We start from the raw sequence: 26021 nt of genomic DNA, 5'->3' as shown, positions 1-26021 counted from the left end.
TGGGTTCTTTACTACTGGGCCACCAGGGAAGCGTGGTTTTAATATTAGGCAGGGTTATTTTTCTGGATGCATTGTGCATGCCAGTCTCCCTCAACTCCATCTCCTATCTCCTGCCCAGCCTTCTCCCTACCATGATAGATGTCACTCATTGATTGAATGATTGATCCTGCCCTTTCACCATAGAGCCCGGGGCCCCTGGTGCTGCAGAATTAGAGCCAGTACAGAGATGGGAATACCAGACCACCTGACCTGCCTCTTGAGAAACTTGTATGCAGGTCAGGAAGCAACAGTTAGAACTGGACATGGAACAACTGACTGGTTCCAAATAGGAAAAGGAGTAGGTCAGGGCTGTGTATTGTCATCCTGCTTATTTAACTTCTATGCATCATGAGAAACGCTGGGCTGGAGGAAGCACAAGCTGGAATCAAGATTGCCGGGAGAAATATCAATAACCTCAGATATGCAGATGACACCACCCTTATGGCAGAAAGCCAAAAAGAGCCTCTTGATGAAAGTGAAAGAGGAGAGTGAAAAAGTTGACTTAAAGCTCAACATTCAGAAAACTAAGATCATGGCATCTGATCCCATCACTTCATGGCAAATAGATGGGGAAACAGTGGAAACAGTGTCAGACTTTATTTTTCTGGGCTCCAAAATCACTGCAGATGGTGATTGAAGCCATGAAATTAAAAGACGCTTACTCCTTGGATGGAGAAGGCAATGGCACCCCATTCCAGTACTCTTGCCTGGAAAATCCCGTGGATGGAGGAGCCTGGTAGGCTGCAGTCCATGGGGTCGCGAAGAGTCGGACATGATTGAGCGACTTCACTTTCACTGTTCACTTTTATGCGTTGGAGAAGGAAATGGCAACCCACTCCAGTGTTCTTGCTTGGAGAATCCCAGGGATGGGGTAGCATAGAGTCGGACATGACTGAAGTGACTTAGCAGTACTCCTTGGAAGGAAAGTTATGACCAACCTAGACAGCATATTAAAAAGCAGAGACATTACTTTGTCAACAAAGGTCTGTCTAGTCAAGGCTATGGTTTTTCCAGTGGTCATGTATGGATGTGAGAATTGGACTGTGAAGAAAGCTGAGTGCCGAAGAATTGATGCTTTTGAACTGTGGTGTTGGAGAAGACTCTTGAGAGTCCCTTGGACTGCAAGGAGATCTAACCAGTCCATCCTAAAGGAGATCAGTCCTGGGTGTTCATTGGAAGGACTGATATTGAAGCTGAAACTCCAATACTTTGGCCACCTGATGAGAAGAGCTGACTCATTTGAAAAGACCCTGATGCTGGGAAAGATTGAGGGCAGGAGGAGAAGGGGACAACAGAGGATGAGATGGTTGGATGGCCTCACCGACTTGATGAACATGGGTTTGGGTGGACTCTGGGAGTTGGTGATGGAGAGGGAGGCCTGGCGTGCTTCGGTTCATGGGGTCACAAAGAGTTGAATACGATTGAGTGACTGAACTGAACTGAACTGAACAACTGTGGGCTTAGTAAAACCTCCAAGGGCCGCAGTTGAGAAAGAGTACGGGGAATGCAGAGATGAATGATACCCCGTTCTGCGGAGTTCTTGGGTTTCTGAAATGATAGAAGAAAGTTACGGCCTAGCACAGGATCGCCAACCTTTTGCTTTTTACATAAAGGGCATAAAAGCCTCCTCAAAACATATCAGATACAATTATTGTTTTCTTACAAAAGAGAGGCTTATTTTGATACCCCAAAAGTAGGAAAGACATAATCTAAAAATAAAGCAGAGTACTTTACATAGAAAGATTTTAGCTTTCTAGAAATTCAGTGCATTGTTTTCCTTTTCCCATTTTACTGTGGACCATTAAAAACTTGGTCATGACATGTAAATCCATGGCTGATTCATGTCAATGTATGGCAAAAACCACTACAATATTGTAAAGTAATTAGCCTCCAACTAATAAAAATAAATGGGGGAAAAAAAAAAAAACTTGGTCATGGACCTAAATGCCATTTAGAGACCCCTGTTATTTATTTCAGACTGCTAGAGGTTTTCTTTTTTATATTTTGGTGGAGGGTACTACAAAGCAAAAATTTAATTCCTTTAATCCAGGTAATATTGTATAAATGTTCTTAGATGAACATTTTATTTCATTAATTTCATGACTTCTGCATAATAGTACTGGTTGATCATTTTGCAGAGCAACACAAAGTGGTTAGTAGTACTTTGCAAATTGAATAGGTGCCTGTTCTTGTGGTGACTCTCTATCCACTGTCATTCATTCTTTCTAGTTATATGCTCTCCATCTGCTGTTACAGGCTGGCTCTGGGGTGCAGCAGTGAACTAGCCAGACTCTCTGCCCTCTTGGAGCCCACATCACAGGGACAGATACACCTATAAACAAATAACATAGATTCAGGTTGTGTTGAGTGCCGTAAGGAAAATAAAGTAGTGTAATTGGAAAGAGAATGACTTTGGGAGGAAACTTTTAGTTAAGGTGTTGCAGCAAAGATGACTCTGGTGACATTTGAGCTGAGGACACAATCAGAAAAGATCTAGAGAAAAATGTTCTAGAAAGAGGGACAGTAGGTATAGAAGCCCTGGGGTGGAATGAAGTTGGTAACGTATAAGAGATGGAGAGAAGGGCAGAGAGTACAGGAGAGAGAAGTAGGTGAAGTAGGAATGTAGGCTGGGATCAGCCCACGGGGTCTGTAAGTCGGGGGGCGGGGCTTGTAAGTCATGGTCAGAGATTTGCAGTTTATTCTCATTGCAGTGGCCAGTGTGGGTGGACTTGAGGCAGTAGAGGCATTTGATCTGAATTTTGTTTTGAGAGGTTCGTTCTGCGTGTGTGGAGCATGGGTTGCATGGGCACAAATGGAAAAGTCACACAGGCATGCTGGAATTGAATCCAGCAGTCCTTCATCAGGGAAGAATGAAGAAATTGCTTGGTCTAGAGGGAAACAGGGGACTCCCCTGTTCATAAAAATGGAATTAGTGAAATTCCACCTAATTACTATTTTGTTTGACTCTTCCTCACTTAGGTTGAAATTTCTCTTGAGATTTATACATTGGTCCTCTAAATACCGCACAGATTCATTTCCTTTAAAGCTATCTCGCAGCCACCTAAATGTTCAGCAGTAGAAGAAAGGTAACGTTTACTCAGTGGAATGCTGTGACTTACTATCTAGGAACATAGAATGCTAGTGTTGCAATGAAAATTGAAGAAAAGATGCAGGTTTGTGAAAACATTTGATTATGATGATAAAAAAAATATGCACTTAAGAAGAAGTCAGCAAAGAAATATACCAAAACTGTGATGATTCTTTTTAACAGTGGATTATGCTGAAGCTGAAACTCCAATACTTTGGCCACCTCATGCGAAGAGTTGACTCATTGGAAAAGACCCTGATGCTGGGACGGATTGGGGGCAGGAGGAGAAGGGGATGACAGAGGATGAGACGGCTGGATGGCATCACTGACTCGATGGACATGAGTGTGAATAAACTCCAGGAGTTGGTGATGGACCGGGAGGCCTGGCGTGCTGTGATTCATGGGGTCGCAAAGAGTCGGACATGACTGAGCGACTGAATTGAACTGAACTGATGCTAGGGTGACCAGAAATAACTTACCATTTAAACCACAATGCTTTTGAGCACTCTTAAAATGTGTGTGTATGTGTGTCCGTGCTATTAATAATTACAGAGTGGCCCGTATAAGCCAGTACTGATTTGACTAACCCAGGCCATATGGTCATCCTAAGTATGGGTGGTAATTTTACTTCTCTGTTTTTCAAACTTCCTGAATTGTACCACTTTAAATTTAATTTGAACTAAAAAATGCAAAATAGTTCTTTTGCTTTAGAATATTTACTTTCAGAGGTCATAGAGCATTTCTTTGGGCTCTCTTACTTAGTCTGTCCTCCTGACCATGGGGAGGGACCATTTTGGTCTCTTTCAAGCTGGGAGGCTTTGATGCTGTGATCATTTTCCCCCCTGAAATTTTTAGGAAAGAAGGAACTAGAATAGCACTTACAGATTCCAAGATGACCTTTTCCTGTGATTGATGGATTACGACCCCAGTAGGCTCAATAATGACCCAAGGACTTGTTTGGATTATTTGGCAGACCTGGTCTTCTTTATTTTTTTAATGTCCCAAAACAGTTTGCAAATTAAAAGTTAGTTTTGGGGATCTTCCTTTTAGTTTTTTCTACTAAAGTGTTCCTAATAGAAATTTGTATTTGACCGACTTGTGTATAACCTCATAATAGTGAAGTATAAGGGCTTCCCTGGTAGCTCAGCTGGTAAAGAATCCATCTGCAATACAGGAGACCTTGGTTCGATTCCTGGGTCAAGAAGATCCCCTGGAGGAGGGTATGGCAACTCATTCCAGTATTCTTGCCTGGAGAATCCCATGGACGGAGGAGCCTGGTGGGCTACAGTCCATGGGGTGGCAAATAGCTGGACACATCTGAGCGACCAAGCACAGCACAGCACAGTGAGGTGTAAAGATGGCAATGTATTGGACGCTTATAGTACCAGGAAACAAAATCAGAGAGGGAGTTTTAAAAAGAGGGTAGTCTTTTCAAACTAAATATGTATTAGGAATCAGTGCCACAGCTTCCCTGGTGGCTAAGTGGTAAAGAATCTGCCTGCTAATGTAGGAGACATGGGTTTGATTCCTGATCCAGGAAGATTCCACATGCCATGGAACAACGAAGCCTGTGCACCACAAGTATTGAGACTGTGCTCTAGAGCCTGGGAACTGCAACTACTGAAGCCTGCATGCCCTAGAGCCTGTGCTCCACAGCAAGAAAAGCCACCACAGTGAGAAGCCCACAAAATTCAGCTAGAGAGTAGCCCCTCCTCTCTGCAACTAGAGAAAAGCCCACACGGCAATGAAGACCCAGCACAGCCAAAAATAAATAAATAAAATTATTTTAAATAATTAAAAAAAATCAATGCCAAGGGATCATGGCACTGATATTTATCTCCATGGACTATGGGAGAGGTTGTATTGTCTAGTTAACGGTAAAACCTTGAACGAAATCAGTTATTCCTTTGCCTTTTCCACGTTCAGATGCAAGAAAACGAAATAACTTGGTTAAGAAAACGGTGAATGTGCTCCTGCAACTGCTCACTACCTTGTGGAGGAAGGAGGAACTTGATCGGATAAGACAGGCCAGCACCCTGGACCAGGTGATAGGAAACCGCCTGTCCGGTCCCACCTTTCCCTGGAGCCTCACTTTCCACCACCTCTTGATCCCAGCCACAGTGAGCCACTTCCTGTTCCCCAAAGTCATTTGTAACTTCTTGCTTCCCTGGGTAATCAGACCATTCCTCCCACCTGGAACCCGCCTCTAGCATCTCACCTCCGTCATTAGGGCAACGTAACATAAGGTTAAAGGAATGAGCAGCCTGGACATGGCAGCAAGACCACCTGGGCTCAAATCTCAATTCTTTTGCTTAGTAGCTGTATGACCTTTGACAAATTACTTGCTACCTCCTTGGTACTTATGTTTTCTTAAGTCTAAAATGGTGCTAATATTCACATCTACCTCATAGAATTTTTTATGAGGATACATGTAAAGTGCTTAGCACAGTGACTGTTAGCAGAAGGACTCTCTGGGTGTTGATTATTATCATTATCTTTTGAAGTCTAGCCCTTCCTATAAGCCTGTGCCCATTAACCAACGTGGGATTTAGGGACTGCAGACCTAGGTTTGAGTCTGAGCCCTGCACCTATGTGTTGGATGGCCTTGGGTGGTTATCTTTCAATAACTTCTTTGAATGTCGGTTTCCCCATCTGGAGCACAATATATCACATGGTTTCTGAGTGAATCATGTGTGAAGCATGTGTGAAGTGCCCAATTTCATCCTTGACACCTGGAAGACAATCTCTATATTTTCCCCGCTATAGCACTATGCCACCTGATAGTGACACTGTGTACCTGTTTGGTTGCATTTCTTCCACTCATATCTTTTTTAGTTTTGTTTCTACACAGCATTCATTGATTCTTTTATTTGATTTCCTCACTCATCTGTTTACTCAGTCATTTTCTTTATTTATGTATTCTCTTTCATTTGTTCAAAAATCATTTATAAGCACTTGCTAAGGGTGACCAGCCCAGGAATCTACCATTGTTCCAGCTTGAGTCCAGGAGAGAAGTGTCGAGAGCCTGAATTAGGCTGGAGACATTGGAGGCTGCGAGCAGGGAATGGGCTTAGGTGGCATTTAGAGAGAGAGAGGGTGATCAGGGCTTGTTGACCAGCTGGATTTGTAAAGTGAGGGAAAGGAAGCAATCAAAGATGGTCTCTGGGATTCTTGCTTGAGTCAGTGTGTGGATACTGACACCATTAACTAAGATGGATAGCATAGGAGGAGGGAGAGCCAGCTGTGTTTTGAGGGGGGGCAGGAAGAGGTTGCATGCGACAGCCAGCCTGGATGGGACACAGTCAGTTTGAGGTGCCTGGAGGATGTCTGGACAGGGACGAGCGCAAGGAGGTTCTGTGGCCTCCTTTGGGTGTGAAATGGGGTGGTGGCTGAGACAGAGAACAAGTGTGGAGCAGCAGAGACGAGGCCATGGTGACCCTTTGGGAATTGCCCTGATTAAAGCGGAAGGTGAGTGTGAGTCTGTGGCTTCTGCTGGGAAGCCATGCGTAGTGCCTCACCACGAAAACTGCTCAGGGCCCCCACCAAGCACAGGCCACCACCATCTGCAAGTTAAGACCAGCCTCTGGTTTTAGTGTGGAGGTGCGGAGTCTTAGAACACCCTTTTCCCCACAAGGACCTCACTCATCACCTGCAGGGCCTGAGCTACTGTGAGTGTCTATCTTCTTCCCCCGCAGCATGTCTCACAGAACCCTCCTCTTTAAAGAAAAAAAAAACACACCTTTATTTATTTATTTTAAAATGCATTTATTTATTTTGGCTGTACACCACAGCATGTGGGATCTTAGTTCCTTGATTAGGGATTGAATATGTGCACCCTGCCTCGGGAGCGCAGACCACCAAGAAGTCTTGAACCTTTCTTGGATAGATAGATGCCGTGGTCCTTTTCTCCTAGCAGCCGCGGGTCGTTGCTTACTCTCTTGTCCAGCTGGATGTGCACAAAGGAGGAAGCACACCGACAGCCACTTCCTCTCATACCTCTCTCCGCTGCTGCGCTGTGTCTGGGCCACCACCAGCTGTGGGCTCTACCATGTCAGTAGCCTCCCAACAGAGCTCCCTGCTTCTGCTCTGGCCCCTGATAGTCTGTAAATCAGATTATGTCTCTCACCTGCTGGAAATGCCTGCAGAGTTTCCAGATTGTCCACTAAGGTCCACAGGGCACCTGCCTCCCTTTCTTTTTTTTTTTTTTTTTTAATTTTTATTAGTTGGAGGCTAATTACTTCACAACATTTCAGTGGGTTTTGTCATACATTGATATGAATCAGCCATAGATTTACACGTATTCCCCATCACGATCCCCCCTCCCACCTCCCTCTCCACCCGATTCCTCTGGGTCTTCCCAGTGCACCAGGCCCGAGCACTTGTCTCATGCATCCCACCTGGGCTGGTGATCTGTTTCACCATAGATAGTATACATGCTGTTCTTTTGAAACATCCCACCCTCACCTTCTCCCACAGAGTTCAAAAGTCTGTTCTGTATTTCTGTGTCTCTTTTTCTGTTTTGCATATAGGGTTATCGTTACCATCTTTATGTGTTACCATCTATATATGTGTTAGTATGCTGTAATGTTCTTTATCTTTCTGGCTTACTTCACTCTGTATAATGGGCTCCAGTTTCATCCATCTCATTAGGACTGATTCAAATGAATTCTTTTTAACGGCTGAGTAATATTCCATGGTGTATATGTACCACAGCTTCCTTATCCATTCGTCTGCTGATGGGCATCTAGGTTGATTCCATGTCCTGGCTATTATAAACAGTGCTGTGATGAACATTGGGGTGCACGTGTCTCTTTCAGATCTGGTTTCCTCAGTGTGTATGCCCAGAAGTGTGATTGCTGGGTCATATGGCAGTTCTATTTCCAGTTTTTAAAGAAATCTCCACACTGTTTTCCATAGCAGCTGTACTAGTTTGCATTCCCACCAACAGTGTAAGAGGGTTCCCTTTTCTCCACACCCTCTCCAGCATTTATTGCTTGTAGACTTTTGGATAGCAGCCATCCTGACTGCCTGCCTCCCTTTCTGAGCCCCTCTCTGTCTCCCACCAACTCCATCCCCATGGCTTCCTTGGCTCCAGGGAAGCCAGGCTGGTTCTGCCTTGGGACTTCGGCACATGGTGATTGCTCCTCCTGGACTGTTTAAAAATAGAAGTACAGTTGATGTACAATATTATATGTGACAAGTGTGCAATGTAGATTCACAGTTTTTAAAAGTTATGCTCCATTTATAGTTATTATAAAACATTGGTTATATTGCCTATGTTGTACAATATATCCCTGTGGCTTATTTATTTTGTACCTAATAGTTTGTACCTCTGAATCCTCCTCTCCTGACCTTCTCCCTTTCCTCTCTCTAGTGATAACCATTCATTTGTTCTTTATATCTGTGATTCTGTTTCTTTTTTCTTATTTTCACCGTGCTGTGCTAAGTCACTTCAGTTGACTGGCTCTGCGACGCTGTGGACTATAGCCCGCCAGGCTCCTCTGTCCGTGGGATTCACTGGGCAAGAATACTGGAGTGAGTTGCCATTTCCTTCTCCAGGGGATCTTCCTGACCCACAGGTCGAACCCATGTCTTATGTCTCCTGCACTGGCAGGCGGGTTCTTTACCACTAACGCCACCTGGGGAGTCTGTTATATTCACTGGTTTTGTGTTTTTTAGATTCTGTGTATAAGTGATATCATACAGTATTTGTCTTTCTCTGTCTGACTTATTTCACTAAGCATAATATCCTCTGAATCCATCTATGTTTTGCAGATGGCAAACTTTCATTCTTTTTTATGGATGAGTTGTCCACTTATTGGATAACTCTCCTTCTCCCACTCTGATGTAAGTAAACCCAGGACCTGGTCATTGTCCCATCTCTGATGTCTACCGCAGTGCCGGGTCTTTCCTAGATTGATGGACTAGCCAGGGCTGCCACTCTACACTGGGGTGAGAAGAACCTGAGCTTGCTTGTTGGGGAAGGAGAAGGGACTAGTGAAAAGAGAGAAGCTGGAGTTATTAAGGAGGTGGGATACTTGATGGACTGACGTATTGAAGAAGGTAGGGAAGATAAGATCATGGAGACAGGGAAGAGTTTTATGTTTTTCTTTTGAGACTAAGGGAAGTGGGTGAATGTATGGGTAGATTTCAAGGTAGCAGGACCAAGATGAAGAGTATAAACCCGATGGTCTTACTCTTTGATGAAGTGGGAGGAACAGTTATCAGATGACAGAGAAGTAGGCCAGGAGGAGGCAGGAGGCTGCTGGATGAGATATAATGGTCTGAAGCTGCTGGATGAGTGGAGGGACTCCTGAACCCTGGAGGATCCCACCTAGGCTGGAACTCAGAACCTCTAGATGGAACCTGTCACAGAAATGACTGGATTTTTCTTTGATAGTGAACAGGACAAGAAAGAAGTGGAGCAGACAGAGGCTATGTTGATCCATGTTTGGGGGACTGGCAGATAAAAGGGGCTGTGTGTCAATGGAACAGGAAAACAAGGATGCTGAAGGGAAGAAAACTTGAATGGTAAGAAAGTGAAGTCCGGAGCAGGAATAAGAGGGTAGGATCAAAACTTCTGGTGGCTTTTCATTCAAGTGGAAGAGCAAATTGCATGACAATGAGAAAGTGAGAAAAGGAAGGGTTGGCTGTGGTGATCAGAGGAGACTTTTAGTGTTCTATTTCAAAGAACAGTTCCTGGTTGGGATGTGGCCACATGATTGATAAATTATTGATAAACACAGGATTAAGTTACAGGAATGAAGAGGAACAGGCTAATAAGGTGAGGCCAGGGAACGTTAGGTCATACTGTGAATGATGTCCTCTCCTCCTTGGAGGGATCAGGAAGAAGTGGTGGGGAACTCACAGAGGAGGTCTCTAAAAATTTAGAGATGAGGAGCAGGAGTCTGGGGAGAAGGAAATGATACTAGGAAGTGAGGAGAAGGGAGTTGGATCCCATGCCTAGATTCTGGGTGCTTCTTGGTAGTTATTGTCTGGAGATGACAGTGACCAGGAAAATTTGGTTTCTCCTCATCTTGAGAAATGGGAGTGCTGAGGAAATGAGCAGCCTCAACTTGGGAGGGTTACAGGGAAGAAGAGAGTGGAGAAGCCAGGACTAAGCTAAGCTAAAGCTGCTGAGATAATGCAAGTGTGAGACATTTGCTGGCTTGAGACTGAAGGTTCCTGGGGCATGGTGGAAGGCAGGGTTAGAAGAAGAGATGGCAAAGGTGGGAAGAAGAGATGGCAAAGGTGGGAGGGGGTCAGAACCAGGTAGGGATGAGGGAACCACAGGGGCTGGAAGGGATGATACCTGGAGGGCCTTTCTCTTGGCAGATGTGGTTTGCAGGATGACTGTCACTAGGGGTATGAATGAAGGGTTTTAGATAGTACTCTTCTTTTTTTTTTTTAATGGTTTTGCTATGATATCTGCATACTGTACAATTTCCCAATTAAAATATACAATTCAGTGATTTTTAGTGTCTTCATAGATAGGTGCAGCCATCGCCACAGTCAATTTTAGAATATTTTCATTACCTCATTTCATTGTCCTTTAGCTATCACCCTCTGTAACCCCAGTCTCCTTTCTTTCACCGATTGTCCCCCGCCCCAAGCCCTAAGCAACCCCAAATCTCTTTTCTGTCTTTATAAAGTTCTCTATTCTGGATTTTCATGTGAATGGAAGTTGTATAATATGTGGACTTTTGTGACTGGCTTCTTTTCACTTACCATGATGTTTTCAAGGTTTATCTCTGTTGTAGCTTGTGTCAGTATTTCATTCTTTTTTATTGTCAGATAATATTCCATTGTATAGATACACCACACTTTGTTTACCCATTTGCCCATTACTGGACATTTGGGTTGTTTACACTTTTTCACTATTATGAATAATGCTGATATTTATATACCAGTTTCTCTGTGGACATTTCTGTCATTTTTCTTAAGTGTATACCTAAAATGCAATTGTTGGGTCAAATGGTAACTCTGTTTCATTGTTTGAGAAAATATGAGTGTTTTCCTAAGGGGCTGTACCATTTTATATTTCCACCAGTAATATATGACAGTTCCAATTTCTCCACATTATTGCCAACATTTCTTATTATCTGACTTTTTTATTCTAGCCAGGCTAATGGAAATGAAGTGGTATCTCACTGTGGTTTTGATTTGCTTTCCCCAGTGATTAATGACATCTAGCATCTTTTCATGCGTTTATTGTCCATTCGTGTATCTTCCTTGGAGGAATGTCTATTCAGGATCCTTTGCCCATTTTTGAAGTAAGTCTTTTTAGTAGTTTTTTTTACAGCTTTATTGAGGTGCAGTTAATGAATTTTTAAAATGTACAATATAGTGGTATATGTATACATTGTGAAAGGATTCCCCTATTGAGTTAATTAACACACCCATCATCTCACTTATTTACCTTTTATTTTTCGGTGAGAACATTTAAATTCTATTCTTTTAGAAAATTTCATTTATACAATGCCTGTTTTACTTTAGATCCTTAAGTCTTTTTATTACTGAGTTGTAAGAGTTCTTTATATATTCTGAATACAAGTTCCTTATCAGATAAATGACGTGCAGATATTTTTTCATTCTATGCTTTGACTTTCACTTTATTGATGGTATCCCTTGAAGCACAAAACTTTAATTTTCATGAAGTCTGTTTTTTTCTTTTGTTGCTCATACTTTTGGTATTATATCTAAGAATCCTTCCATGAATATTTATCTGTTTTCATTCAAGGGTTCATAGTTTTTGCCCTTAACATTTAGGTCTTTGGTCCATTTTGAGCTGGCTTTTATATACAGTATAATGTAGGGGTCCAACTTGTTTCTTGGCTAGCCTCTTGTCCCAGGAGTATTTATGAAAAAGGCTGTTCTTTCCCCATTGAATGGTTTTGGCATCCTTGATGTAATCAGTTGATCAGAGAGGTATGGGTTTATTTCTGGACTCTCAGTTCTGTTCTGTGGATCTATTTGTTTATCCTTGTGCCAGTCCCACACTGTCTCGAGTACCACTGCTTTGTAACAAGTTTTGAAATCAGGAAATAAGAGTCTCCCTACTTTTTTCTTCTTTTTCAGGGTTGTTTTGGCTGTTCTGGGTTCCTTGCAATTAGATAGGAATTTTAGAATTGGTTTGTCAGTTTTTACCAAGAATTCATCTGGGATTCTGATATAGATCGTAGTGAATCTGTTGAATAGTTTGGGGAAAATTGACATCTTAACAATATGAAGTTTTCTGATCCATGAACATGGGATGTTTTTCCATTTATTTAGATCTTTAATTTCTTTGAATAGTGTTGTAGTTTTCAGAGTATATTTTGCACTTTTGATACATTCAATTCTAGGCATTTTATTCTTTTTTTTTTTAATATTTACTTATTTATTTGCCTGTGCCAGGTCTTAGCTGCAGGACAAAGGATTCCGGGTCCCCAGCATTGGGGAGTGCAGAGTCTTAGCCACTGGACCACCAGGTATTTTTATCTTTTGATGCTACCCATCAGGTAGTATTTTGATGGGAAGTCCTCTTATCAAGTGAAGGGGTAGTGAGTGGAGAGTTGAAAAAATGCCTCTCCAATTGTTGCCAGGAGCAAAGAGCAGGGCATTTTCTATTGTTCTTCAGGAGGCTGTGTGCTTAGGTCTTTCATGGTCCTGTGGCAGGGCACAGAGGGATACATCAGCCTGGAAAGAACTCCATATAACCAAGAGTGCATGGTTTTGTGCTGTGGGGGATGGGAGTGAATATCTGAAGATTGATCGCTCTTGGTTAATATAAATGCAGTGCAATTGGACTAACTCACATTAAATATTTAAATTACTGATACCCCTCCCCGAACTTCTGAGATTTATCAGCTTTTTCTAAAAGGGGAAAATGAGTAGCCCAGATGAATCACTAATTAGGAGAAACTTAGTAGCATTAAAGAGGAAGGAGACCGTTTGGGAAGTGTGAAAAGTATTTTTGGATTTGATCTGGGAAGTTAGGGTTGTTTTGAAGAGAGAGGATGTCACAGCACAAGTTAGTAAGTATTACCTGCTTGTCTGCTCTAGTGGTCACCTCCTCTCTCCTTCATCTACTTTATATGGCTTTCCCCCTTGAATTCTGTTTATCCAGGTTGTTTTGCTCTCCCCCAGTGATTCTCCTTAGCATGTATATGAAGGCAAGGGAAGGTCATGCACATGCTTGTGTCTGGAGCATCCGTAAGTCGAAGGTAGCACTTGTCCTAAAGGCCTCCAAGATAGTTGTGAGGCTAAAATGTTATATGTATGTATATTTTTTCTTGTTTCTGGATTTCAGACCCTAAATTTGGCCTAGTGTCATTCTTATGACCATAAATGGAACCCATTGTAGAGATTATGTCTTAGAGATTAGCAACTTAGTAGTTTCATTATTTTATGTGTTATGAACCAGTAATTTTTTTAGACTGCTCATTCTCTTTAGACTCATTAGAAAAGACTCTGATGCTAGGAAAGATTGAGGGCAGGAGGAGAAGGGGGTGACAGAGGATGAGATGGTTGGGTGGCATCACCAACTCAATGGGCATGAGTTTGAGCAAGCTCTGGGAGATGGTGAAGGACAGGGAAGCCTAGCGTGCTGCAGTCCATGGGGTCGCAAAGAGTTGAACATGACTTAGCGACTGAACAGCAACCCTCTTTAATATATTTGTGAGTATTTGTGTGATGAATACTGGGAAAATTTAATGGTAATTTTGTCTTTCCAGACAAAAAAATGATAATTTTTGTCTTTAACTGAATTTCACGTTTCATCTTATTTTTCTATTTGAGTTTTGCCTTTATAAATAAAGCTCTAAGATCAGACTGAGGAAGAGCACTGTGGGTCACGGATGGTTATGCACACCTTACTGGCCCTCCTCAAAAGTACATGGACGCCCCACTTCTGTCCATTCTCATGTTTTGGTGCAGCTCTTTTTTCTTTTCTGTTGAGCTCTTTTGGTTACATGAATTGGTATCTCCCTCAAGCTTGAGCCCGGGGTTGTTTATCGTAAGGATGCTGTGCGTGGGAGCCCAGGAGACACTGGGCACTTAAGCCACTGGGGAAGTAAGACCTCTGAGTCACGGTGCCAGCAGCCGCTGAAGTTGGCTTCTGCAACCCAGCTTTTCTGGTGGCCAGTTTCTTTCATATCTCAAGAGATGTTTTATCTCCATCATGACTTCTGTTTAAGCATAAGCTCTGGTCTGCAGAACTCCAGTTAAGGCACTGTTATCTCTCCATGTTCTCACCATCATTTCTGAGCTTCAGGACCCAGAGAGCTGCCGAGTCTTGGTCCAAGTCCTAGTCCAGATGCTGAGAGGAAGCTGATGCCAGCCCTCCCTGCTTTTCATGCCACGCCACACCTCTGGCACCTGGCTAACCTAGGGATGGGCTTCTCTGGAGTCCGCTGCCCATCCCTGATGCTGTTTTCTGTATCTGAGGAGGGCCCCCCCAGGTGACAGAAAACAGGATACCTGTAGAGCCACCCCCTGCAGCAAGACCCTGGCCAAGAACGTCCCCCAGAGGAAGGGAGGACTGTGCCCTCCACCCCTACCCCCACCCGCAGTCCCCACCACAGACCTGCAAAGGATATAGGTGCCAAGGAGAGTTGCTCTGGGAAAAACTGGCACTAAATTAAACCTTTCATTTTAAATAACCCCACTGATGGTGTATCCTTAAATAGATGAAAGTAAGAAGTCAGTGATTTTTTTTTTTTTAATTTGAATAGAAAACTTGCTGAACATTGTAGGAGGAAATGAAACAAACACAGAAAGTGAAATTAACTGAGCTGTTGTGTTTTTTTCCCCCCCCAAAGGGGAAATAATAAAAGTAATTGAATACATTTTATTTTCTTTTTAAAAGTATATAATTTTCTTTTTTCCCCCCACTTTATTGATGTGTAATGTGTTATAAAGGTAGCATCCCTTCCTATATTTGAATCTGTTATTTATTTAACATGAAGTAACAACTTCTATAATTTGTGTTTGAGTCATTATTTCTTCTGTAGAATAACAAAAATGCAACCAAGTATTGATAGATTTTACATATTGAACGATTTGCATATTGAACGATTCTTGAATCTGTCAGCATTCCATCCAGCGAGCAGAGAGGAGCTCCAGAGGCTTGCAGAGAGGGAGAGGTTTTCAAAGGCAAGACAAAGAAGCTATAAACAAACAAAAGGATTATTTCTGGTGTAGGTAACTTCCCTGTGGGGGACAGAAGGGATTACCTCATCTTCCTTTGGGGGATCGAAAGAGTGACCTCATTGGTGCTAACTAGAAAATTCCACACTGATTAGGATTGCAATCTTGGGAAAGGTTGTAAAGGCATGGACTGTACCCCGCCAGGCTCCTCTGTCCATGGGATTCTCCAGGCAAGAATACTGGAGTGAGTTGCCATTTACTCCTTCAGGGGATCTTCCTGACCCAGGGATCAAACCCGAGTCTCCTGTGTCTCCTGCATTGGCAGGTGGGTTTTTTTTTTTTTACCACTAGCAGCACCTGGGCAGCCTTGTAATGGCAGACTGGTTAAGAATTAAGTCTTGGTTTGAGCACAAGTGTCTCCATGTTGGGCCTGTCATCTCTTTTTTTAACACTTTTGATAGAATTATAGTGTTTATTTTTAAATGACTATTACTTCATAAAGTGTAAAATTATGGAAAAATTCAAACAATATGGAAGTGTATCAGTGGAAAATAAAGCTCTTTGCCCCTCTAACCCCACCCCCATCCCACTATCCAGATTTAAAATATTAAAGCTTGACCATGTGTTCTCTGTGATGTTTTGGAACAGGTTTAAACTTCTCAGCTTCCTATTTTTACAGTTTAACTCCAGTGCCCCATGGGAATTGCAGAGTCCCTCTGCCTTGGCTGGGAGAGGTTGGAAAACTCAAGTCCTTTGGAGAGAATTAAATTAAGACCCAAACTTTGAACTATTTGTCTGCGTCACACAATTATGAAGGCAGCCTTGGGCAATGGGAAGACAAGGGTTGGGAAGTGGATTTGCCGCCTCTTCCTTCCTTTGTGACCCGGGGCAAGTTAATCCCTCCGATCTTCTGTTTTCTTACCTGTAAAGTGTGTGCTTAGTCGCTCATCCATGTCCAGCTCTATGTGACCCCATAGACTGTAGCCCACCAGACTCCTCTGTCCATGGAATTCTCCAGGCAAGAATTCTGGAGTGGATTGCGATTTCCCTCTCCAGGGGAATCTTCCCAACCCAGGTCTCCTTCATGGCAGGCAGATTCTTTACTGTCTGAGCCACCAGGGAAGCCCTGTAAAGTAAGGACATTTAAATCTCTTTCACAGGATAGCTGTGAAGTTTACACAAGGAAACACAGAATGCTTTGTTGGAGAAATTCAGTCAGTTGGGGAGACAGAGAATATACAAAGGTTGTGATGCAAATGAGGTTAATGCCAGCGGGGAATCGCATAACTCACTGTGTAATGGGGGCCAAGAGCTGGGGCAAGAGCTGGTAGGTGATTTCTGGGCAGCATTGTGGAAGAGGAGTGGGACTTGGCAGGAGGATCTGGAAGGGGTCAAGAACCCGCCCAGTCATTGTTTCAACCAAATCCCCAGATAGAGGCAACCCATGGCCTACTTCTCAGGTGATGCAGAGATTCTTTCTCAATAACTGGAACTCTTTGAGCTGCTCCTCCTTCCAGCCTCTGCCGCTTTGCTTGTCCCAGTCCCTCTGCTTAAAATGCCTTTTTTCTGTTGCCTTCTGGGCTAAATCACACCACCCTTTCAGCCTCAGCTTAAGTACTTTCTCAGTAAAACCTTCCCAGCCAACCTCCCTATTTAGGTTTGCTCTCCTCCTTCGGGAGCTCTTTCCTCTGCCTGCTCTGGGTTCTCTCCTCCCCAGCACCACGTGGGACTGGAGGCCAGAGCTGGTGTTCTTGCTTCCTTGTACTCCCTAGGGTTCCAGGGACGTTTTTAGAGATTCAGGAAATACTTGTGGATGATAATCATCTGGAAAAATGAGGTCAGACGTACTTTATCAAAATAAAGGCAAATTCTGACTTTGTAGTCATAGCCACTTTTCCATTGTAAGGTACACGTGCATGCCTGTAGTCAGGGGATTTAATTTTTTGGGAGGGGTGCGGGAGCAGGCAGGAAGTAGGTGTTAACTCCAATGAGCTGTTGTAATAAATGAAGGTTTAAGGAATAATAGACACTCCTTGGGACCTGCAGGGTTTGGAATCAGCTGATAGGCTACCTGCATCGACTGTGGGTCAGAGTCAAGGTTCTGACCTTTGTCCTTCTTGAGGCCACACCACACCAGCTTCTCTTATCTGAACTCTGGAGTAGTTTAAATGTCAAAGGAATGGGCTGTTGATAGTGATAGTGGGTTGACAGTGAAACCGTCAGGGCCATTCTCAGTGGTGGATCTCTGGGTATCTTTTTCATTCTCTCCATCTCAGGGCTAACCAGCATGCCCTGCTGTGCCTCATGGCCCCTCTGCTCCCTGACATCGCCAGCCCCTCTGATTGTCCCAAGATTTCGACTCTGGCCTGACTCTGCCTGATCTTCAGTTTGAAGGCCTGCCATCATCCAGCTGCCTTGGTCTTGCCATGTCCCAAACTCCCAATCCCCAGGTGGACTGATCTGCATTCTGGTGTAGTCTGCAGGGGATGGGGTCAGGGAGGAGCAGAGGTACACTTTTCAGAGACCCAGAGGGCAGGTTCTCAGTGAGAGTTTGAGCAAGAGGCCCTGAGGGGCCTATCTACTCCTGTATGGAGGTTCCAAATCACCAAGTGTTGTATCTTATTTTTCAGATTGATCGTGTTCTGTGTTGAAGATGTTTCCTGAACAGCAGAAAGAGGTATGTCTTAAGAAAACAAAAAATAAAGACTTCATGTGCTTTGACTCACTCCAGGTTGGTTCTTCGTTTTCTAACCATAAATCTGTAGAGGAAAGTCAAGATACCATAGGGCATCATAGACGGGGGCTGATGAAAGAATAAAGCATTTGTCTTCCTGCACCCACACCCCCTCTCCCCAGCATTGCTGCAGCCATCTTGGCGCTTATTCTTTGGTTCCAGTGGCTGAGCTTTCTCTCTGCTCACTCTCATCCACTGCTTCTGAAAGTATCGTTTTCCATGACTCAGAATTCTTCCAGGCTCTGCCCCCAACTTTGCTTTGAACAGTCTCCCTTTGGCCTGCTGTCTTGGGTTTTCTGCTCCGTTAATTCTGAATTCCCCCATCTTTGGTAACTGCCCGGGGTAACTGTCTGCCACTAGTTTCAGTTTTGTCCTGCTTGTTGCCTCTTAGATCTCTGGGATTGGTTTCACATGATATGGGGAAGGCTGTCCCTTCCCCATCCCAGCCTGGCCTCCCAGGCTTCCAACTGCAGCTTCCTGAGTTGCTGTCTGGCTGGAAGATGGGTAGGAGGATAACCAGCACACCAGCCCTGGGTTGAGCGGTCTCCCTTGGAAGAACCTGTTTGTCTGCCCTGCCGATTGTTGTAGTACACACGTCGTTACTAGGTGAGCTGAATGAAACTCAGTAGTTTCGTTGGACCTTTCCAGGTTCAGTCACATGGGTACACACAACCGTTCCATGTATACACACATAGTCGCAGACACAGTCAAACACGGCTGCATGGTCCTTAGTTTGCTTTGCCCAAATGTAAAACCCTAAACAACCCATTTCAGAGAATCCTCCCAGAAAACTTCTTTGCTAGATCTCTCGTTCTTTCTTTCAGTCCCGTGTTTGAATTCAGGGTCTCTTCAGGAGTCCAGCCCACTTCCACACTTGTAGTCCAGGCTGCCCCCCCACCCATTTTCAAAGGCAGTGTTTTTGTTTTCTAGCTTTTGAAAATTGGTATAACACATGTAAATTGTAGTAAATGCATAAAATGCCCTTATCTTATGTATGCAGCTCAGTAGGTTTTCACTTATGTGTACAACTGTGTAACCACTACTCAGCTCAAGGTATGGATGCTTCCAGCACCCCAGAAGGTACCTTGTATCCCTTTCCAGTCAGTCTCCCTAACATCCTCACAGAGTGAGCTCTACACAATACCGTGACCAGGGATGCTTTTTACTTGTCCTTGTATTAAACAGTACTGGGACCAAACTGCTTGCTTCAGGAAACACCTCTGTGAAGCTGGCCAAACTGCAAGTCCTCACACTGCCGTCACTTCCAGTAGTGATTTCAAGTTCAGGGGTTCCCCAGACCAGCTTCAGTTTTGATTATTCACAAGAAAGACTCACAGAACTCACTGAGAGCAGTTACATTCACGGTTATAGTTTATTACAGGGCAAGGATACCAGTTAGGATCAGCTGAACAGAGGGTCAGGCTGGGGAAGGGTCCAAATGCAGAGCTCCTGGGTGTGATTGTAGCTCTCCTCTGTATGATAATGCCTAAGAGAAGCTCCCTGGAGCCTTTGGTGTCCAGGGATTTCTCTTAGGCTCCTCCTGCCTGCTGGAGAAGACTCTCGAGAGTCCCTTGGACTGCAAGGAGATCAAACCAGAATATTCAGATATTGATCTCAATCCTAAAGGAGATCAATCCTGAATATTCCTTGGAAGGACTGATGCTGAAGCTCCAATACTTTGGTTACCTGATTCAGAGAGCCAACTCATTGGAAAAGACCCTGATGCTGGGAAAGATTGAAGGCAGGAGAAGAGGGCGGCAGAGGGTGAGATGGTTAGATAGTATCACTGACTTAATGGACATGAACTTGCACAAACTCCAGGAGATAGTGGAGGACAGGAAGGCCTGGCGTGCTACAGTCCATGGGGTCCCAGAGTCAGACACGACTTAGCAACTGAATAACAACAACGACATCCTGCCTGCGAGGCCAATCTTTAGTGTCCAGTCTTCCTGGAATCAGGCTAATACCTTTAGTCTCCAGTTTCTCCAGAGGTCATAGCTTATAGAGCATGACCTTAAGCCTCCTCCAATATATTCACATTGTTAGACTGTTCAGTCGTCAAAGCCCAGGCAAAAAAAGATACTCTTGTCAGTCAGGACATTCTGGGGTCCTAGAGATCACCTCCCAGTAGTCAGAGGCAGAGGCCAGACCTCCCTTCAGGTAAGCTGAATGCTTCACTACACACCTGTATCGGCCTGAGCCCTGGGCTGGCTATGCCAAGGGAGCAGGGCTGTGTTGACAGCCAGCATTATTCCAATGGCACATTTTAAAAATTGTTCTCTTGGGGGGCAAAGCTCCCCATGAAAGCAACAGAGACTTTTTTTCCAATTAGAAGAAGCGTTTTTTTTCCTTTTTGACTTGGCTGGTTTAATCACTTGATGTTAATTTTTAGTTCATTTCAATTCATAAAAACTAGACACAAATTTTAACCAACTACATAAAGAAAGCATTTTATTGACCTTGTGAAAGTCCTTTATTATAAATAATCATGTAATATTATAACATTAAGGTTATATAAATTATAACCTTAGTGTTATTATAACATTAATGTTTCTCTGGTGGCTCAGTCAGTAAAGAGACCACTTGTAATTCAGGAGACCTGGGTTCAATCCCTGGGTCGGGAAGATTCCCTGGAGAAGGAAATGCAACCCACTCCAGTATTCTTGCCTGGAGAATTCCATGGCCAGAGGAGCCTGGTGGGCTACAGTCCATGGGGTCACAAAGGGTTGGACATGACTGAGCACGTAGCACACAGAGTGTTAATGCATAACGTTAGAGAATTCTAAACTGGAAAGTCCTTCAACCGAAAAGGAAAATACCCGTAAGGAGAAAGAGGTATAATGTCTAAAAATTTACTTTGGCCTCTGTCAGCAAGAAACCAGCACAGCAAAGCGAGATTCTCAATGTGCTATAGCACATACATGTTCATCACATATCAGTTCATTTTCTGCATGTGGTCAGAATGACTTCCTGGCTTCTAACACGTTGCTCTTAGAACAAAGTGCACATTCCTCAATGTGGTTTCTAAGGCCCCAGGTGATCTTACCCTGCTTCTTTCCCCAGGCTCGTCTCCCATCCTTCCTCCACCCAGCGCCCATCTCAGTCCTTATTTCAGAGACTTTACTGCTCTACTAGCCCTGGGCTTCTGCGCTTTCACAGATGTTTTTCCCACTGCTTTCACACCACCTTAGCTGGCTGACTCCTCCTTATTTTCCAGGCCTCAGCTGATAAGTCAAGGAGAGGCTTTCCTCAAGCCTCATTACCAAGGTATTTTTATCTCAGCACCTACCCAGCAGCACCCTGGAGTTAGTGCCAGTTAGCAGTGGAGGAGGTTTTGGTGGAGACTTTAAATATCCTAGTGGCTGGTGGCTGTTTAGTGGAAAAGAATTCAATTCCCCCACAACTGGGTATGTGAGGGCTGAGTGCAGTATCCCTAATTATTCTAGAATCCAGACCCAGGGGGCAGTGTGTGTATAAGCACTTTGTACTCAGTGCCCACAGGAGATGTTGCTAACTAATCATGAGGTTGGCACATGAATTGAGACCTAGTTACCACCCTTGTTCAAGATGCACACCGGAGAACTCCCTGGCAGGCCAGTGGTTTGAACTCCATGCTTTCACTGCTAGGGCCTGGGTTCGATCCCTGGTTGGGGAACTAAGATCCCACAAGCCATGCAGTGTGGCAAAAAGAAAAAAGAAAGTTTAAGAGGCAGACGGCCCCAGACTGACATCTTGGTTCCACCTAACTGGTAGTGCCAGCCTAGAAGTTTGGTAAATTTTTCTTTTAAAGATGGTTGGGGGGAAGTGGGGAGTCAATTGCACTCTCTCGTTAAAATAGCTTTATTACTGCAATAAATCTAGAGAGAGGAGCGCAGGGAGGGAGAGGCTCCCTTGTTAGTTAAACATGTTCCATTTGCACATTGGTTTGAATTCCCACGAGAGCAGTATCCGTGCTGATGGATCTTCCCCATAAAAAGGCCTTGGCACTGGGCCATTGTAAAATTAAAATGAATTCAGATTCATTCATGCATGCAGCTTTAATTTACAATTAAAATATTATGGTTACATATTTTAATAAGAATAATTAGATGGACCCAACTGAATCAACTCTTCTGTTTAATGAGACAGAACCCAGAACCCTTATGAAAAGGCAGGTGGCTGTGACAGGAAACACGTTTCAGACGGTGTCTTTTGTGGAGTCAGGCATTTTTGGTCTCTGTATATTCTAATGTCCAGAATGAACAGTTTGAGTTTTCTACATTACTGAGGCCCTTTGGCTCCAGGTACATGGAGCTCATCTTATGTGATATGTAAATAAGCAGTTTACAGCCTTTCATGGAGTCTGACATTCTAGCCCCTCCAAGGAACTGTGTTTGTTCCTCTGCCCAGGGCTTTCTTGGTTTAAGTGAGACAGTCTTGTGTATGTGATGTGACAGGAGGGGTGTGCTGAGACCTGGTTTTTTTTTGTGTGTGTGTGTGTCTCCCCAGCTCTCCTGAATCATGATGACTGAGTTAAACTTCTAGAGATTCATGCCTTTTGGATAAGAGTTTTTATTCCTTCAAAATGTACATACTTTATATTGGATATAATGTTGGTTACCATTTATTAGGGCTTCGCTGGTGGCTTAGATGGTAAAGAATCCGCCTGCAGTACAGGTTCGTTCCCTAGTTGAGAAGATCCCCTGGAGAAGGGAATGGCTACCCACTCCAGTATTCTTGCCTGGAGAGTTCTGTGGACAGAGGCGCCTGAGGCTACAGGGCGTGCTGTCACAAAGAGTTGGACACAGCTGAGCGACTAACACTTTCCACTTCACTTCTCCATTTATTGACACTTGACTGACAATAAATCCACTAGCTCTGTGGCAGGAGGTACTGAGCAGAGCAGAACCAAAGTGGGTCTGGGAAAGTTCCAGGCACCGTGAGGACCCAGACACTCAGGCCCCTACAGGGAGAGTTAGGAGGGAGGTGCTGCTATTTTGGATGTTTTGGCTCTGAGCTTGAAACTTAGGTGTCCAAGATACACTTAGGCTGATTGATGGTAACGTTTTGGGCTTGCTCTAGGAAAGCATTTTTTAATGTTGATTTCTGATTGGAAACTGACTAAGCTGGAACCCATGAATAATATTAAAGAATATCCATAAGGAAGGCCTCTACCTGGTGTGTCCTGCGATGCTGGGGACTTCTGAGGGAAGCGACAAAACAAGACATGACCCTTTCCCAATCGCCAGAAATCAATTTGTTTTTCCTTCCTCCTTTCCTCCCTATATATGTGATATGGTGTAATAATCGGGGAAACTGGGTATATAGTTTCCATATATCCCATATAGGATATATGGGAATTCTCTGTTATCTTTGAACAGTTTTCCTGTATGTTTAAAACTGTACAAAAATAAACAATTTGTTTTAAAACAAATAACATTGAGTTTTATGTGCTCACACATAAAGATTTCTAAAGATTGTGCAATGAATAAACCAAGGTACAGTGTGCTCCCGTTTGCATTAAAAATTATATATTCATGTGTGTGTGTGTATATATATATATATATATATATATACAGGTGGCTTCCCAGGTGGTGCTGGTAGTAAAAAGCCTGCTTGTCAGTGCAGGAGATGTAAGAGACTCAGGTTCAATCCTGGGTCGGGAAGATCCCTTGGAGAAGGAAATGGCAACCCACTCCAGTATTCTTGCCTGGAAAATTCCATAGACACAGGAGCCCGGAGGTCCACAGTCCATAGGGTTGCAAAGAGTTGGACACGAGTGAGCACATACAAATATAGACACATATATATGCTACTTATGTATATAATATTATATATATGTGGCATATATATATGCTATATCCATATATATGCCAGTTATATATATATAATATTAAAAATATATAAAAGGCCTAGATAGGTGGCAGAGAAGGCAATGACAGCCCACTCCAGTACTCTTGCCTGGAATCTCACATGGATGGAGGAGCCTGGTGGGCTGCAGTTCACGGGGTCGTGAAGAGTCGGACACGACTGAGCGACTTCACTTTCACTTTTCACTTTCATGCATTGGAGAAGGAAATGGCAACCCACGCCAGTGTTCTTGCCTGGAGAATCCCAGGGACGGCGGAGCCTGGTGGGTTGCCGTTGGGGTCGCATAGAGTCGGACACGACTGAAGTGACTTAGCAGCAACAGCAGCATATAGGTGGACAAGAAACTGGGAGTACAGTTGGAGGGGGACTTCATTTTCATGGTGTTATCATCTGAATTTGCAATTGTATCTCTCTCTAATTACATAATATTTTACTTTTATAATAATGAAAAAAATCTTATTTTCCTAAAAGTAAATAAGTATTAGGATGTCATTATGTTAGTGGTGTCAGTACAGGCTGAACTCATGGTTAGCTCTTTTAGATTCACGTTTCTGACTTACTTTCACTTTCAGGTTCCATATGTGTCTCTTCGTAAAGCAGTCCTCTTGAGATGAGTTCCATCCCTTTTCCTCTTCCTCTCTTGCTTCTTTTCTTTTACTGGTTTTAACTTTTCATTGTAAAATTTAAACATATACAAAGTAGAAAAATATAATGAACCCTTATATGCTTAAGGGTTCAACAATTAACACATTAATTCATGACCAAGCCCCACCCCCACCCATTTCCTTCTGCTACCACCTGATGAATTATCTGAAATGAATTTTAGGCATAGTATAATTTCATCTGTAAATATTTCAGTGTGCATTTCTAACCAATGACCCTTCTTAGAAACACCCCGTATTATCACACCTTAAATAACTAACATTAATTCCTTTATACCATCAAATATCCAGTGTTCAAGTCTCCCTGATGATGTTGAAAAAAATTTTGTATATTTGGTTATTCTAATCCTGATGCAAATAAGGAATACACATGGCATTTGGTTAATATATTGCTTAAAACCTCTTATTTTGCCCTTTTTCCCCCTTGTACAATTTATTTGTTGAAGAAACTGCATCTTTTGACCTGTAGACATTTTCATATTCTGGATTTTGCTGATCTTTCATGTTCTTGTGGTGCAGTTTAACACAGGTTGGCAATTATTTCTTGTTGTAAAAGGTGAGTCTTTTTCCACTGGACTTTTCCTAATGTATTATGAGATGCAGAAAGATAACTGTACTTAATTCTGGATGCTGCTTGTGTAGAGAAACTTGTAACATCACAAATTATTATAGTTCATGTAAAAGGCAAAGCTCACCCACAGTTATATATCCTGAAGTAATAAAAGCTTTCTTAAAAGTCATCATTCAAAACTGCCAGAGGATGGCATTTAAACCTACTTCAAGCTATAAAGTGACAAGTAGCATCCCTTGTAGTATGTCTTTTAGGTTATTTATTGTAATTGTTATCAGGAAATAAAGGAAGGTTACTTGGTACATTTCTTCTGCCTTTCAAGCATGTTATTTGTAAAAGAATGTGGTTTGTGTGAAACGGGCTAAATTTTAGTTTTGAGATTGTTACATGGGAGTCCTGGCTAGAACCCTGGTGAATAAGGTGTTAGGTTAAATTCTGTTCTCTGCTGGCACTGAGCCAGGGCTCAACACATTTTAATTGAATGAATGAGTCTTCCAGTTCAAATACATGAACATATAAAATGGTATATACTTTGGAATAGGAAAAAAATGTTCTGAGAAAGGGAGTACAAAATGAAACAAGTTTTCATTTTTGTGATAGAAGATTCTCATCAAGGCTATAAAAAACTGAAACTCACTAGCGCCTAACACCTTCTGCTTTGGGTATTAGCTTTTGTCTGTATTCATCTTTTTGCAATCTGAATAAATGTGTTTTCAGTTAACACAGTTATGTTTCCTGTACTATAAAGATTAAAGCTAGACTACAGTAAAGATTTAAAAAGTATACCTGTCAAGATGGCTAAAATAAAAAGTGATAATACTGTTAGAAACTGTGATAGGGATGTAGTGACATATCACTGTGGTATTAATTTGCATTTCCCTAATGACTTCCTGGATAGCTCAAATGGTAAAGACTCTGCCTGCAATGCGGGAGACCTGGGTTCGATCC

At 43.1% G+C, this 26021-nt stretch overlaps 1 protein-coding gene and 1 long non-coding RNA gene across 5 annotated transcripts in view; one reads left to right on the top strand and one right to left on the bottom strand.

Annotated features, from left to right (window-relative positions):
• The window catches only part of SNX10 (sorting nexin 10), a 67086-nt gene that overhangs the window by 19674 nt on the left and 21391 nt on the right, over nucleotides 1–26021 (top strand). For 2 of the 4 annotated variants that reach the window (XM_061165494.1, XM_061165496.1), the window contains exon 2: nucleotides 17887–17933. In XM_061165494.1, the coding sequence (XP_061021477.1) occupies nucleotides 17910–17933 (24 nt within the window). In that variant the 5' untranslated portion in view covers nucleotides 17887–17909. Of the gene's footprint in view, nucleotides 1–12523; nucleotides 12598–17886; nucleotides 17934–25041; nucleotides 25059–26021 lie in introns of those variants that run through there. The other 2 variants (XM_061165495.1, XM_061165498.1) reach the window with 2 other exon arrangements.
• On the bottom strand, nucleotides 14837–16875 carry LOC133072351 (uncharacterized). Its single transcript, XR_009696696.1, has 3 exons — nucleotides 16549–16875; nucleotides 16179–16382; nucleotides 14837–15276 (listed from the first exon to the last, which is right to left on the bottom strand). It is a non-coding gene; the product is annotated as an uncharacterized LOC133072351 (long non-coding RNA).

Source organism: Dama dama, chromosome 18 (assembly GCF_033118175.1).
Source record: "Dama dama isolate Ldn47 chromosome 18, ASM3311817v1, whole genome shotgun sequence".
NCBI lineage: Eukaryota > Metazoa > Chordata > Mammalia > Artiodactyla > Cervidae > Dama > Dama dama.
Note: the sequence above shows the minus strand (reverse complement) of the source record. Positions and strands in the feature narration are given on the sequence as shown.